Source organism: Morus notabilis, unplaced genomic scaffold (assembly GCF_000414095.1).
Source record: "Morus notabilis unplaced genomic scaffold, ASM41409v2 Scaffold830, whole genome shotgun sequence".
Classification (NCBI taxonomy): domain Eukaryota; kingdom Viridiplantae; phylum Streptophyta; class Magnoliopsida; order Rosales; family Moraceae; genus Morus; species Morus notabilis.
The window spans coordinates 285461-302130 of record NW_010364217.1 but is presented as its reverse complement, the minus strand read 5'-3'; the positions used below and the strand labels follow the sequence as shown (position 1 = coordinate 302130).

The window sequence follows — 16670 nt, the reverse complement described above, 5'->3', positions numbered from 1 at the left end:
AAATTTACGTAAATCAAAAATAGTTTGAATCACATGGTTTGAATTCTCCAACCAAACGTCCTCTTAATAGCATTTTTAAAATTTTTAAAGGCTTTAAAATATGATTTTCTAGATTTTGGGCATGTTCTTTTGTCTAAAAAACTCAAAAAAAGATAACTCTGAGTTCCAATTTTATTCAAGTTACAACTTTAACTTAAATTATAACTCAAATTTAACTCAAAAATTACACTCAAATTACACTAAAAAAAAAACAACCCCTTTATCTTTTCTTTTTTCCCTTATTTCTTTTTATCTTTCTCTGTTCATGTCTCTCTCTCTCCCCCCCTTCGATTTCTCTCTTTCTCTCTTTCTCTCTCTCTCTCTCTCTCTCCCTGTCAATTCTTCTCTCTTTGGGTCTCCTCGGCTACGATGGATCAGGACGATTGACGTTGGCAACTATGTAACTTGCGTGACGATTGTTTCGCCGGAGATGCCCAGTAACTCATTTTGATTGTGATAATCACTGTCGTAATTTCGGTCTCGCGACACTGTCGTTAGACAATGATCGCAACTTGAGACACCAATCGTTGAAGGAGATGGGCTTGTCCTTGGGATTTCGGCTTTGATTTGAGTTTTGATGCATGTTTTGCAGGCGATATTGTTTGGGTGGCGGCGAGCTGTGAGCAGAGGGGTCTAGGCTGCTGGAAAGAATATTTGGCATTAGGTTTAAGGATTAAGGCTAGGGTTATGGTTTTAATTTGGGGTTTTTTTTGTTGATTTTGTAATTACATTTATTTGGAAAAAAAATTTGTAAATAAATAATTTATTTACCATTTTTTAATATTATATTTCTAAATTTTATGTTAAATACATAAAAAAATAATACAAAATATGATTATTTTGATAAATACCATTCGAACTATATATATTATTTTAGGCCCCGTTCATTTCGCTGATTCGAATTTAGAATTTGAGTTGATATGTGGTTTTATGTGAGAGATTTTTACTGTAGTAAAAAAGTTAGATGTGATTGTTTATAAGAGTTTTTTACTGTAGAAAAACTCAAATTTTAAACTCGAGTCAACAAAATGAACGGACCTTAAATGTCCTAACTTTTTAAAATAGTTCAAAACACATATTTTTACTGTAGAAAAACTCAAATTTTAAACTCGAGTCAACAAAATGAACAGACCTTGAATATCCTAACTTTTTAAAATAGTTCAAAACACATCTACAAAACACTTCAAATAACCCCTTCTATCAACATCCGCTTATAGATCTAACAGAGTGTCTACGTGGCAAGTAAAAAAAAGAGTAAAAAAATTCATAAAATGACTTTTATACTCTTTTGATTTAAACATATATTAAAAAATACGAAAAAAAAAGAGAAACGACAGAAACCCCAATTCTAGATTAACTTAAAAGTTTGGGAAGCCTCCACAGCCTAGCTTTCCACCGGAGCTTCATTGCGCCACCCTTGCCGTCGGGCACCTTGCCAGCAATTTCTCCGAGCACCAACGACGGCGGACCATCTCCACTGTCGACCTCTCTCCTTGTCCCTTTCCCCTCAATCTATCTCTGATCCGATCCGGAACTCCCTCCTCGCCGCCCATCGTCGAGGGCTCCGTCAATGATATTTTGCCTCTCTGCGGATCGCACTGTCAGACCCGCGCCGCTCACTCCGAGCCCTCGCTCCTCGTCCGTCGGCCTCCCCTCGTTGACCCTCTCAGCCCACCGGAGGTTAGAGTGATGGATCGGGATACCCACCACCACCACCTGCGAACGCCGGGATCCGCGTGGTCTCTCCGGTGAGCCTCCACCGGAATCTGGGTTTTTACACTTTTTTGTTTGTGAAATTAATGTGTTATTGCTATAAGATCATTCAAAATTAATTCCCGTTATAGTTGTCGACGAGAGTGCCTTCTGTAATGCCTCTAGTTCAGCTTGTGCTTAAATGATGGCTGTGGAGGAAGCAATTTATCTGGCCATTGATCACGGATGGAATCAAGTCATAGTGGAAAGTGACGCGAAGGGAATAATTGATTGCTTAAACAACTTCACAGAGGGTCCTCATTGGTATTCCGTTTACAGATATCATAGTGGGGTTTTGATCTCATTTGGTTTTTTCTGTTGGCATTTCGATTATTTGTGGCTTTGAACAAAAATCAAATACTCAGATTTGTTTTGGTTTCGGACAATGGCAAGTATACGGATGCTTGTTTTTAATTAGTTTTTTATTTTATTTTATTTTTGTTTAATTTTATAGTAAAACTATAATTAGTTTTTTATTAATAATTACATTTTATATTCTGAAATACCTTTTACAAACCTTTAATGAGCGCCATGTCAATAAAATCCATTAATATTACAGACGGAGTTGGATAAAGAGCATTTTGAACCGATATAAGTTTTTTATATATTAAGGGATGTTTTGATCTGTTTTAAAAAATTAAAGGGCACTTTAAAATAAAATACATAATTTAAAGAATATTTATGAAAATAATCCTATAAAATACAAGATTTATTCGTAAAGGGTATTTTTAGTATCTTTTAAGTCAAAATCAAGTATTTAATAATTAATATATACAAATGACCGATCTTGCCCTTTTAAAACCATATATGTGACTTGTAAATGTCTAATTGTATTGAAAATTTAACCGTCGTTACCTAAATGTGCATAATAGCAACAAATTAGCAAATATAAGGGGTTAATTGCTAAAATTTCAAGTAGTTTGAAGGACAATTTACTAAATTACAATAAATTTAGGGTAAATGTATTAAAAACCAAAATTCTTATTTTAGAGGTCCGCTCTTATATAGTTCTAAACTTTTAATGAACACTCAGTAACTTTCTTCAACACTATTGACTTGGTTTAAGTCGTAGAGGGTTACATCGTGCAATAATACGTTTATATTTATTATAACACCCTGAAGAATTAATTGAGATTAATTAAGGTAATTAAGATTATTAGTGTGCCTAATCTGGATTATTAATTGAGTTTAATTAATAAATGTTTCTGACACGTGTGAGTTTAAATAGTTCCAAGATATTTAAATTATTCTCAGTAATTTATTTTAAACCAGAAGTGTGTATGGGTGCATTTCTGAACTGCTCTTTTAAAATATTGTACACATGTCATTTTCTTTTCTTTTCTTTTCCTTTTTCCTTTTCTTTTCTTTTTCTCTTCCTTTCCCGTGCGTCTCTCTCCCTCACTCTCTCTCTCACTCTCCCGTGCTCTCTCTCACTCTCTCTCTCTCTCTCATTTTTGTCCCAAATCAAACGGATCTTGAACCAAGCAAAGATTTAAAGAAGTTTTCAACGTCAAGAGAAGGATTCGAGGTAAGATTACTGAAAGAACCTCTCTTGAATCTCAAGTTTTTGAATTTCAAAACTTATTTTTGGTTCAACCCGGATTTTGATGGTTTTTGAGTAAAACTAGAGTAGAAATTGGAGATCTTGGGTTCTTTGGACTTGTTTTAGGACCTAGAACCCAGATCTAGTGGTTTCCCTTTGAAATATCTCGATTTGGGACTGGATTTGCAGGTTTTGGATTGATTTCCGTGAGCTTTTCTCGCGCAGCTGATTCCACCTGTCGACCTGTGCGGTCGACCGGATCACATGGTAACCGGTCGGCATGTGCGGTCGACCGGATTACATTGGCCTGACCGGTCAACCTGTCTGGTCGACCGGAGTGCACACCACCGGTCGACCGGTGGTAATGCATTGCTCTGTCACCGGTCGACCGGTTGCACGGGGTTTGACCCTGATTGGCCTGAAATTGTTGTTTTGAACCCTCTTTTCGGGGAGAACCTAAATTAGCTTCATTTGAGGACTTGAGATAGATGGATTAGCATTGTTAATCATTGTTTTGAGGTTGAAAACCCTTGGAATGATAATTTGAAACATGAAAATGGATTAGGGCACACAAATAGGAAATCTTGGTTGGAAATTGAGATTTGGATTACTTTAGGAATGAGAATTAATCCTAAAGTGTTGGCTTGCATCAGTGATTGCTGAGGATTCAGACTGAAGAGGCTTGAGGAAGCGGAAGCCGGAAAAGGCAACGCTAGTCCCAGGTTTGATAGTGCGAGGTAGGATTTCTATCCTTTTTCCTTGTGAGCCTGTTTTCAAAAAAAAGATTTTGGCCTTGAAAATGTTTTAAAGAAAGGGATTGATTTGTGAAAGAAAACGCTTTGAAAACCATGGCTTGTTAGTCATGGAACCTCATGGCTTGTCTAGTCATGGGGCCCGCAGCTTGAGTAGTTCGTGGGGTCGTATTAACGATTTCAAAATGTTAATGAATGATTTCTTAAGCAAAGAGATCTTGTGAACTGGTAATAGAGTCTATTGCTGTAAGCCTAGATAGGATACGGAGAGTGCATCCTCGGGGGCAGAACCCGAAACTCGGTCCGGGTAGGCGAGGCACTTGGTTAGGTAAGTAATTTGTACTAATTACTTGCTGAAGCCTGTAAAACGGTTATTTACAGTTATATTTCCTTTGAGAAAAAGGATGTGAGGTTCCGGCTGTTCTGTCGGGACTAAATGTCTTATTTTATTTACTTATTCATTTATGTATTTCCTCGCACATTTATTATAACGTTTATTTCAAATTATATCCTACTGGGCTTTTCGCTCACGTTTTATGTTTTAAATGTACTAAACCCCTCCAGGAGATTCTAGGAGCGGTACACAGTAGCTGGATATTTGCTACGGAGCAGCTGAGTTGTACTGTTGTTGGAATCAAGTGAGGATTGTGGACATCCTCTTGGACAAATGTAAGGAATTTGAGAAATTCTGTAAACTTATATAATATTTGGATTTACTAGACTGTGGTTGATGTCTGTTGTAATGATTATTTACATGAGCATGTATGTACGATACTGTATGTCCTGTGGGGTGGAGCCCTGTGTGTCAGAGGCTCCGGGATTCTGTAGTAATGTAATTATATTTTAATACAGTTAAGTGTGGGGCCCGGTTGGGAATCTGCTTTATTAATCCCTAATCGAGCTCCACGTCACCCACCCCGTTTGGGAGGCGTGACATTTATACTTCGAGTTGAGGTGAAAGCTCGGGCTACTCTGCGTAGGCTTAACGACCTAAATGGAAATTTCAGGTCGGGTCAGAATATTATAAGATATTTTTAACAAAAAAAAAACTTTAAAAAGAGTGTTACAACTATATCCATATTATTTTTTTTAAGATATCTAAATTAATTAAGTCAAGAAAAAAGTGAAAAGATCATCTATACTTTGCCATGAGTCAATAGTCATCAATAACAAAGCTAAAGGACAAATTATTATCAAAATCTTTAGTATCATATGATCTTATGCACGCTCTTGTTAAATAATGAAATCTTATATTTCTTGCTAACACATATGAAAAGGTGTGTTCTCAATATGGACAAAATATTACAGACACAAGGACCGCGCAACACAATAAAGGAATAGATTTGCCATCCATTTGAGTCACATCTCGAATCTAATAATAATCTTAAAAAAAAGCAATATAGTCAATTCTTTTCATGAAAGTTATATTTTTGGAAAACAGTAAATTGCATTCCCAATTTGATTTCTTAATTCAATTGGTTACCTGGTCTTGATTTATTTTTAGAGCATTAATTTTCTAACCATGAATTTTTATTTTCATCTAATTATTAATAAAACCTAATTTAGGCTAAAATTTATAATTATCAATAAAAATAATGATAAAACACAATTTGAATTGGTGACACGAGGATTTTTAGCTCTGTTTTAGCGGTTGCGATATCCATTGCACGGGCGAGGGAGATCTTGCAGGAAGGATGGTTTTCTCATGTTAGGGGACGAATACGAAGGAACAATTTGAGTTTTTTCATTATTTTTCTTCTATTAATTAAAATATTTAGCTCAAATCGAGTTTTAATTCTTTGAATTAGTGACACACCAACATCACAATGTATGGAAATAGAAAATTTACTAGCAGTTTGAAGTTTGGAAGAAGGGAGAGAGTGCTGTTTTTTCAAATTTCAAAAGAAGGGGCAGACAAAGGTAAAGTGAAAAAATGACATGAATTTTGAGGGATTTATATCCTAAATTAATGTAATAATATTTTCTGGGTGATCAAACCGTTCCAACCACTCGCCTGTATCCGTTATTCTTTCTCTATGATTCAATTGGTGTGTTTCGACCATGAATTTCGTGTGAAAATAATTCTTGAATGCCTTCAATAGAATTTGCAATCCCAAATCTTCTAATTCCTTGATCACTTTTTGGCTATGAACAGTCAGGCACTAAAAAGGAGTGTGAAAGTATGATCTCTTACGAGGCCAAGAAAATCATTGAATTATGATCCTTATCTACAATCTCACTATAAGTCTAACTATGGTTGAAATTAGGATTGGGCCCAACTAAAAGTGATAGATGAATATGATTTTTTTTAAAAGTTAGTCAAGTACCAAAATAAAATATTCAGCAAAAAAAGTACCAAAATAAAATGAGGATAAAATTAGGAGACCAGTTGTAAAATTAACACAAATTTTATTATTACAGTGTTTTCTCTCACAAAAATTTAAAACCAACATTTTTACTATAGTATTTTTCTCTCACATACACAACTCAAGTTCTCACATTGAGTTGTGAAAAGAACAACCCATAATTCTATACATACTCAAACACACTACTTTGTAAAGATAAGTATGGAAAATCACATTTTTTTTTTCTCATCTAACTTAGAGATTTCATTCTTATCCGTGAGTATGAGGAATCTTATATAAAGACAGGGTATGGGGCTAAAATTAGCCCTCCAGTTGAGGCCGGTGGGAAAGCAAACTCGGCCTCCCCACGTTACTCTTCGCTGTTATGTTTAAATATTCAAACACACACATATTGGAGCAATATAATGATGTTCTTGATGTTTTGATGTTTTGGTTTATTTTTAAGTTCTTTGACTGAATTTTAGGTATTTGGTTTCGTATTGTATTGTTGGAGCTTAGATTTTGTTTTAAGATTTTGGTTCGTTATTGCTGGTGTTGGAATTTGATTTTATAATTTTGCGGTGTTTTCACAATATATTAGTAGCTACGTCATGTTGATGAATTTATTTCTTATTTAATGAAATTTGCTGAGTTTTGATAACATTGCAAGATCTTTTTAACTTTTAATAGATAAATGGATAGTATATGGTATAATGGTATGAGATATAAAGTTATTGCAAGATCTTCACTCCTCCATGAACTCAATAATATACGCATGCTATTTTTTTTTTTTTTTTGTTGACATTGATCACATATTAATTATAACAATCGAAAATGAACACTTAAATTACAACTTTTTTTAACGTCAAAATATTCTCCACGACCAAGATCTTGCCCCTTAATTTTTTCCTTGCACAAGATCTCTTCTGTACGTAATTATAGAGCTGTAAATACTCTTGATCAACACAAGAACGAAACAGTTCTACCAATTACAACAAAATAAACAAGAAACCCTAACAAAAACATATTTATATATACTGAAATCAGTTTACCACCACGCAATTCTTTCTAATCTCTCCATTAGTCCCTGTGAGAGGACTAATTTTGCTCATCTTTACCATTGCAGCGGCAAAGTCTCCGACAAAGGCCAAAGAGTTTGTGCTATATTTTTTAACCAAGGCATCCTGCGATCCACCATTGAAGAGCTCCTGATCGGAATTTAGGAGGCCGCGATTGTTGACGAGGCCTGTGAAGTAGCTGTTGTCGAATCTGGTTTGGGTGCTGTCGAGAGGGGATAGGTTGGAGTCGCCGCCGGAGGCGGGGCAGTTGGCGCGGCGAGTGGTGGCGAAGTTGTTGTCGATGTTGGTGGCGTTGTAGATGCGGTTGCGGAAGGTGAAGCATTGGGCGAGGCCGATGGTGTGGCCTCCGGAGAGAGCGGTCATGTCGTCGGCGCTGAGGCCTTTGTTCACGAATTGGCGGGTGAGGGTGGCGAGATCGGAGGACGGCGAGGGGAGATCGCTCTCAGCCGCACTTTTGCTGGCAGTTCTAGCGTCTCTCCGCCCTAGTGGTACCGCCCACGTTGGCCCTCCCGACTGCGTGCCAAAAACAATAGTACGAGATTCTATTTTTAATTTAATCATGACAAATAACTTGACCAATTAATAGCTATATTATTTTTTTTAAAACTAAAGAGAAGTGGCAGCTAGCATTTCCACACGTTTCCGTTCAAATTTTATATTTTATTTGACCGATATTTAGGAAAGCAATAAAATAAAAAATAAAGCTATATGAAAAATCAATATTAGACTCGAATACGTCAAGAAACAGAAAATTTTAACTACGAGGTAAACAATAAATTAAAAGTACGTATATTAGTAGACTTTTCCTCAAAAAAATAAATGGAAGAAGACTTGAGAATAGTTTATGTTTTCTTATGTAGATAAGAAAAATGTTTACCACTAGAAAATACCAAAGGAGAAAAATTTTTTGATGCCCTTGGAGAATATTTTAAGACCAAAAAAAGATATGGAAAAAATGTTTTTTTTAGTTTATGAACATTTATAATACCGTTTAGAAAATATTTTTGATACTAATACTGCGTCTAGCAATGTATATTCACTAAAATATTATTATCCAACATGATTTACTTATAATTTGACAAATGAGGACTTTTCTTTGTGGAGGAGATCCGGTAGACGGTAACCGGCCTATAAATGAATACGAGATATCATAAATAAATTAATTAATAAAGACAAAATAGAGGAAAAGAGATTCTATTCAAGATCATTTTCATCGTCTGTCATTTGGGACCTGTAACAAGTGGCTTAATAAGGCCATGAAACGTTTTTTCATTTTTATTTCTCTATTTCAGCTGGAGATAAAATGAAACATAAATGTGACCATTTCATGCATTCAAAACTAGTTAAACCCGCAGTTCATTTTTATGTTTTTTTTAGTAAAAGGATAAAAAAAAAGGAAAAGGTCAAATAGCTAAAAATAAACGAATAAGGAAGATGAGATTTTGGGAAATTAAACGAATAATAAAGGTCGATGCATGATATGTTGGAAAAAATTTTAACATAGAGGAGAATTGCAAAAACCAAAAAACAAAACAAAATTAATAAAAACAGAGAGAGAGAGAGAGAGAGAGAGAGAGAGAGAGAGAGAGAAAGAGAGAAAGAGAGGAGAGAAATTAGGGAGATAAGATAAATCATTTAGAGAGAGGGAGAGAGAGAGAGAGAGAGAGAGAGAGAGAGAGAGAGAGGAGAGAAATTAGGGAGATAAGATAAATCATTTAGCTAGGCAAAGAGAATAATCGAATACTAAGATGGTCTCTCCTTGATATTACGTGCTGATAGATATTTTTCTTCTCTTTATTTAGTTTTAAAGCACTAAACGTTTAGATTACTCTCTAATATTTCATTTTCTATCCAATTAATCAATTTTAGTACTATTTAGTGTTCTCTCTCCTTCGGGCCAAACTGAACCCACCACTGCCCTAATTATCCAAATTCATGACATTGACAATATAAGTACTTGTTGAATGATATCAGCAAAACCATACAAGGCAAGAAAGTCCGAATAATAACAGTGATAAAAAAACATGCACCCTCATCTAATAATGGAAGACTTTGACGGAGAAAGCAAACAAAACATTATGTCCCCAAACAAATTCTAATCAATAAATTTCCATGTCTGCCAAAATATTAATAATTAATTTGAAAGCGAAGTTTAAGTACGTACATGAAAGTTTATGCAACATTAAGTTGTATAATTGTGAAGTTAATTAATTCGCTTCAAGATTACGGTTAATAACATATATATATATATATATATATAAGAAGTAGCAATTATTAATTACCTGGACGACTGCTTCTTTTGCCGCAATTGCTAAAATGTCTGCACACGAGACAACGCCAGGGCAAGCTTTTTCCACTTGCGCCTTGATATTGTCAATCACATTGTAACCTCTCGCAGAATTTCTGTTTGGTCCGGCATTCTGTTCGCCTGTGAAAGTGGCTGAGTCAGCCAATAGTATCGATGCATCGCAACCCTACAAATCAAACATGCAAATAAACAAAAATTAGTTTCTAATTGTATATAGTCATTAGCTTAATTAAATAAATTAGCTTAATTAAATAAACGAAGATGGTATAAAAAGAATAAAGAATAGATTATTGGGCCGTTTCCGAAAGTTGTAAAGACTTATTATTCAACTCTGCTTTAACTAACACCTTTTAGTGCGCGCCAGCAAACTAGCTTAACTGGCTAGACTATGCGTGCGTGGCAAGAGTGGGATGGAATTAGTCACAAATTATAATAGCTAAAAAAATTTAGATCAGTGCTACATGCACTCACAGACTAGTAGTCGAGATCATGTAGGAGTTGAACTTCCATTTTAAAAGATTAACTTGTTAAATGTTGATTAATCACTCATGAATGCATTTGATATTTTAATAATTATCAAAAGACAAAAGAAAATATTGATAAATATATATATATATATATAGGTATAGTGGTCTCACATTGACAAAGCAATCGTGGAAGAACAAGCGGAGAATGGAGGCAGCCATGCGAGACTCTGTGCTAATGGCTTGCCTCATTCCTGTACGGACGATGATATCAAGTGTTGGGCAAGAGAGAGCATAGAAGGTGGGAGAGAGCTGTGCGTTAGTGGGACTGAGTAACAAGGCAATGAGAAAACACATTGCACAAAGTGCTTTGGTATTCAGGAACTTGAGTTTAAAGAAGGCCATATTACAAACCAGCAAACAGGTATACGTGATATATCTATATCTATATATATATATATATGTATGTATGTATTGTTGCGAAGTGTAATAATAAGAATTGTACTAAACTCTTATTATTGTATATTTCCACTTGTGTGTGGTGTGGAGGAGGAATGAAATGTAGATGTATTTATAGCGAGTGATATATGCATGCAGACATAAAGAGTTGTTAGCGTCTTGGCTCTGAAAATTCAAACTTTGCTGCTCTCAATGATGAAAACGCGGAGTTTTATTTTTAAATAATTGGGTAGCAAATTTGCTTTGGGAAACTCGGGAGACTGGTAAAAAACAAATATATGTAGGAGATTCTTCTCGACAATAGAAGGAAGAAAAAAAAAAAAAAAAGGAATGAAAAGAAAAGAAAAAGGAGCCTCCCGCCTAAAGTTGGGTTGACTTTTGCACTAACGTCCATCCATGCAAATCTAATCACTGCTTTAAATATTCCACGTCTTTTTTTTTTTTAATTATTAACGGTGGCATGCCACAAATGTGATTTAGACATGTATATTAACTATCTTAGGAAACATCACTACATTGATAGAATGGAAAAGTGAGTGGAAAGAAATTAGGGTAACAAAAAGAATCTACTTATAACTATAGATATAGTTTTGAACAATAAGATTTCTGTTATGTTCTGTTAACTTTATGTCACTTTTAACAAATTTTTTTTTTTTTTTTAATTTGATATGTATTGATACCCATTTTAATTCGAGCCTTTTTTTAAGGTGGAAGTCTATCATACCATCATGTGAGTAAATGGGATATACGTATTTAAGTTACAACATTCACGTGCCGTGGTTTGATGGGTAATACACTACAACAAAAAGGTTTATTAACGACGACCTTTGTCATTGTTAATCATAAGACATTTGCGACGACTTCGCATCGCAAAAAAGAAGGTAAAATTTTTGAACGACATTTCGTCGCATTTACTATTTGAGACGCCAGGTTGTCACATATACTAACTTATTTACAACGACATGTTGTCACTAAAACGTAGAAGTATGATCTTTTCATATTTGTGACGACATGTCGTCGTCAATATTTATTGACGCCAAAAGTAATCTGGCGCTAACATCTTTGGCGCCAATTTAATCATTAATTGCGGCACCATGTCGTCGCTAATAGTAATGGGTACAGTTGGCATTGACATGGCCAAATTAAGTTATACTTCCAGAAACTTCCTCCAACAACCATTTTATTTACATTAAAGGTTATTACTTTGTTGCAACGACATGTATAAAATGTCGTCGCAAATATGTATCAAATTTAATTTTTCACGAAAAAGGCAGAACATTTGGCGGTTTTCCGAAAAACATTTGCGACGACAAGTAATAGTTGTCATCGCAAATAAGAAATATTTGAATACTCCAAGAGTATGTTCAGAAATATTAATGAGGTGATGAAGAATGGTGTCGCTTTTATATTAATTGCGATGACATATTGTCGTTACAAAAAGTCCCCCTGTATAAACCCGATCGCAGAACCTTCTCCTCCATTTTTTTTCGATCTTTGCTCGCCCTTTCTCCCTCTCTCCGTCCAAAACCTCCATAACTGCCCCCCAAACTCTGAAAAAAGTTCAGATTTATCATTCTCTCTTCAAATCTTTGATTTGTGGGGAATTTTTCTTTTTTAAACAAATGTCCAAAAAAACCGCCATCATCACCCTCTTTGCTGGCCATCGTCGCCCTTTTTCCGGTTGTCGTCGCCCTCTTTCCACTGCAGCCTTCCCGTTTTTCAACCCCCAATGTTTGTGGGTTTTAGAATTTGTGAGTTATTATTTTTGGTATTTTGCAATTTGATTTTTTTTTTTAATTTTGGTTTTGGTTTGTGGTTGTGTTTTGGATTTTGAATTTGGTTTGTGGGTTTGGATGTATTTAGATGTTGTTGGTAGATTGTGAATGTGGTTTAGAATGTTGTGTGAGTATTATTATTTTTGTTAAGTTAAAAAATTTAGAATTTAAATTGAAATTGGAATTTAAATTGAAATTAGAATTGAAATTGGAATTAGAATTGAAATTGACATTTGTGGTAATTAGAATGAAATTTGTATGATAATGTTGATGTGATGATGATTATGTTGTTGATAAAAAAAATTTAGATGAAAATGTTACGAATTAATAAAAAGTAAAAAATAGTGAAATGTTTAATCATTAAATGGTAAATAATAAAAAATGAATAAAGTTGAAAATTAAATGTAAAAAATGAAAATAAAGTAATTAATTATTATATTATAGTAATTAATAAATTTAAAAAATGTTTTATTCAGTTTAAAAATTTATAAACAATTTGAAAAAATGTTATAAATGAAAGAAAAAAATATGTTAACAAATTTAATAAATGAAAAAAGTTTTAATTATGATGATAATAATTATTAAAAAAATTTAAAAATAACTATTATAAAATATTTATTAGAATGTTAAAAACTTATTACAAAATAATTTGGTTTAATTTTCATAAAATTTGATAAAACTTCATTAATTCATAATTTGTTGATGTCTAAGTTGTGATATGTGATTGGATAGTCAAAAAAAAAAAAAGACGTACACAGGTACAACTTTTTTATTTGCATTTGGCACGTGCATGCATGAATTAACGTTAGACCCGTTCAAGGATCGATACGTAGTAATCGATGCTTGAATTGTCCCGTTTGGACAGTTTGGTACTATAATTTACGCGTTTGCGTTCAATTTCACTCGCGTCTTTGGTAGATGTTTCGGTACATTGTCCTTTGTTCTCCGGGTGTGCATTTGATAGCACGTTTAAGAGAACTGGAAGGAGATGCTACCGAAATTTTTACAGAAAAGGGGCATTGTGGGATGAGTGACACAACGCGTAAATTACAATACTAAATGGGATAGGGCCTTACCCTGTAGGTTTGCAGTAAAGGTGGTGTGTAGAATTACATTTCATACATACATGCATTATGTGACGATATTTTTGATGATTGTGCCTAGATTATGACCGCGATGACGGTATCATCAAGTTTGTGGTCGACAGAGAGGCTTCAAAATGTTATAAGGATTGGAAGAGTGACCTCCATGACTATTTTAAAGATCTTGGTGGGCCGGAAAAAGAGAATGTAGTTAGGGCCAACCCTCCAAAAAACCTCAAGAATCTAGATCACTGGGGTCGTTGCTGCGATAGATTTATGTCCAACAAGTGTTAGGTAATTGTAAATCTTTTATATGTTGTTGTTTTATTATATATAAAAATGTTAATTTAACTAACGTTGAATTTAAAAAAAAATGAAATTAAATTTATTGGCGACGACATATTGTCGTCGCAAAAAAATTAATGCCACGTCAACAAATTCTATATTATTTGCGAAGACATAATTTGAGAATTGGTGTCACAAATAATTAATGTCATGTCATCTTAGCGAAACAACCGACAAAACAATTGCAGCAACTCATTTGCGACGATTGTCATCGCAAATGTAATTGTGACGGCACTCTGTCGTCGCAAAAAAAGTTTTTGCGACCAATCAATTGCGGCTACATGTTTGCGACTACATATTGTCACAAAAATAATATTTGCAACGACTTTTGATTTTTAGCGATGACTTTCACTAATAACTCGGTTTGTTGTAGTGATAGTAGTAAAATGGGCGCATTTACTAATGTTGGTTTTCGGTCCCCCCTTTGGGGGTTTCAAATTGACTTGGCCAAGAATCAAGATAAATCGGTGATGGAAAAACAGTGGAGAAGTTGTTCACCTCTTGAACTTGTCTTCAATGTACTCCTTACTCTGGCTCCAGAGCGGAAGCCAAGTTTGCTTAAAAGGGCTGACGATGCCCCATAAACAAGTCTACAGCCATCCAGACCCTCGGAGATAGGAAGCCAAATATTGTTCATCTCTGGTTAAACCTTCTTAGAGACATGACTCAAATTAACTTTGGCAAGACCCAAAAATCAGATACAATTATATATATGACTTTATCTTCAATCCGCTCCGTTTTTGTACTGCTTAAACTTCATCGTGTAAAAGCTCCAAAATCTTAAAAGCTTGGAAGAGAATTATATTAGATTTCCAGAGACCAAAACTTGTCTAAGCAAGTATACCATCAGTGGTGTAGGTATGTTAGGACGAGTGGGGGCAGCCCCCACTCAGCTTTTTTTTTTTTTTTTTTTTTAAATTTTTGATCTTAAAAATTTTTGTTTCTCCTATTTTGCCCCCGCTTAAAAAAATTAATCTCATATTATTCTCCTCTAAAATAAAATATTATGTAGCATAATTTTCAAAACACAAAAATTCTTATATTGTCATCTTTTAATATGTTTTATGATCTTTTTTAATATTTATATGTGTTGCGTAGTTTTTGAAAAATACTGTGATACTACTTTTTATATGGGTTAATTTTAAATTTTGCCACCCAATAATAGAAATTATTTTATTTTTCTCTTACAACTCAAAATAGCACAAACGCCTTTTTTTTTAAAGTTTATTATAAGTTACAAATTTGATACTTTTATCAATTATAGGTCAATAAATTAACAATTTTAATCACATAAATATAAAAAAGTGATTACAATGCAAAGGATGTGAGTGATGGAGTAGGTGACACCTTGGTTAGAGTGAGAAAGAATAGTGTTTTATTTAGATTTTTGAGATTTCAAAGTCTATTTTGTTTTTTAATTTGTTATATATCACTTTACCAAGTACCTAAGTGAGGCACACATGATAAAACCATAAAAATACTGATGCTTTAATGTTGGAAGTATCAAAATTACAATTTATTATTATAAGTTCAAGAAAATTTTGTCATTACGAGTTGTATGAACAAAGTGAGACAACTATTATTTTTGAGGATCAATTTGAAACTAGCCATTTTTATTTATTTTTTTGGTTATTATTTCTCATAAAAAGTATACACGCTCCTATTGAATACTGAGTACAAACCTCAAAATGACTGAATTTTCCTATATAAAAAAGAGCCTTCTTTCCTCATGCAAACTAATCGGCAGAACTATTGGCCTTATCCAACCAGAAGTTGAGAGTTTGAAAATCTTGAGTCATCTAAGCTTCAAGGTCATTCCTTGACATCCTTAGAAACTCAAAAATTGTCCATCTTCGAGGGCTTTTTTTTTTCTTCCAATTCAACTAAAGTTGTAAATTGTAATAAAAACTCAGGTAGTTTAACGTCCCAAAATTCATACATTTAAATAAAAGAATAGTTAACTTTTTATTTTATTTTTGGTTTTAAGTTTGAATATATCGCTACTTTTAAAAGTCGAAGATAAATTGTGCAATTTGAAAATATTAATATACCTAAAAATCAAAATCTGAGATATAATTGATTCTTTTTCAGATACCAAGTATATATTGTGATTAAAAAGAATTTGATGAGGGGTAAAATAGTAAAATACTAATAAAAATTGGGGTCCGAAATATGAGGAGCCCCTGGGCAAGGGTGGGCAGAAGCCTACTCGGGTTCAAGGTAGCTCCGCTCCAGTGGCCAACACGTGGTGATCTTGGGGAAGTGCCATCCAATCCTGAGAAACTTTATTGCAATGCAGCGGTTTTAAAATGTTATTTAACTGGGCCTTGTAAGAGATAAAACAAAACTATTTACGTCTTAATATGAAACTTTCTTACTTTTAAGTAATTTGGATTGGTACCTTTTTCTCGGTGTTTAATATGGGTTTGGAATCTATTACCTAAAAGAAGAAATTATCAAATAATTCGTTGACTCTGGTTGCATTAGATGCGATCGAGACCATATTGAGCAATAAAAATCTATGAATAGATATACATCCTCAGCTACAAAGGTCTTCACGATAAGTTCGATGATTTTTTTTTTTTTCCTTTTCTTTTCTTTGGTCAACACAGAACAAAATAGCAGTCTGGAAACCAATATCCCCACTTGATAATGTATATATTTGTCCAATATTTGTTTACTGTTTAGACAACTAAGTTATCGTAGAAAATTTCTAGCTGTAATATC

The 16670-nt window shown here is 33.9% G+C and overlaps 1 protein-coding gene across 1 annotated transcript; it reads right to left on the bottom strand.

The window, feature by feature from the left end:
* Positions 1-7234: 7234 nt before the first annotated feature.
* LOC21393661 (peroxidase P7) lies at positions 7235-10808 on the bottom strand. The gene is made up of 3 exons (XM_010106112.2): positions 10457-10808; positions 9793-9984; positions 7235-8023 (listed from the first exon to the last, which is right to left on the bottom strand). The coding sequence occupies exons 1-3, from the start codon at positions 10685-10687 to the stop codon at positions 7475-7477; spliced, it is 972 nt and encodes a 323-aa protein (XP_010104414.1). The 5' UTR covers positions 10688-10808; the 3' UTR covers positions 7235-7474.
* Positions 10809-16670: the final 5862 nt, after the last annotated feature.

Coding starts and splice junctions, on each gene's coding strand:
- LOC21393661 (XM_010106112.2), bottom strand. CDS start 10,687: ATGGCCTTCTTTAAACTCAAGTTCCTGAATACCAAAGCACTTTGTGCA. Junction 9,985..10,456: donor TCCACGATTGCTTTGTCAAT/GTGAGACCACTA, acceptor TTTGATTTGTAG/GGTTGCGATGCATCGATACT. Junction 8,024..9,792: donor CAAAAGAAGCAGTCGTCCAG/GTAATTAATAAT, acceptor TTTGGCACGCAG/TCGGGAGGGCCAACGTGGGC.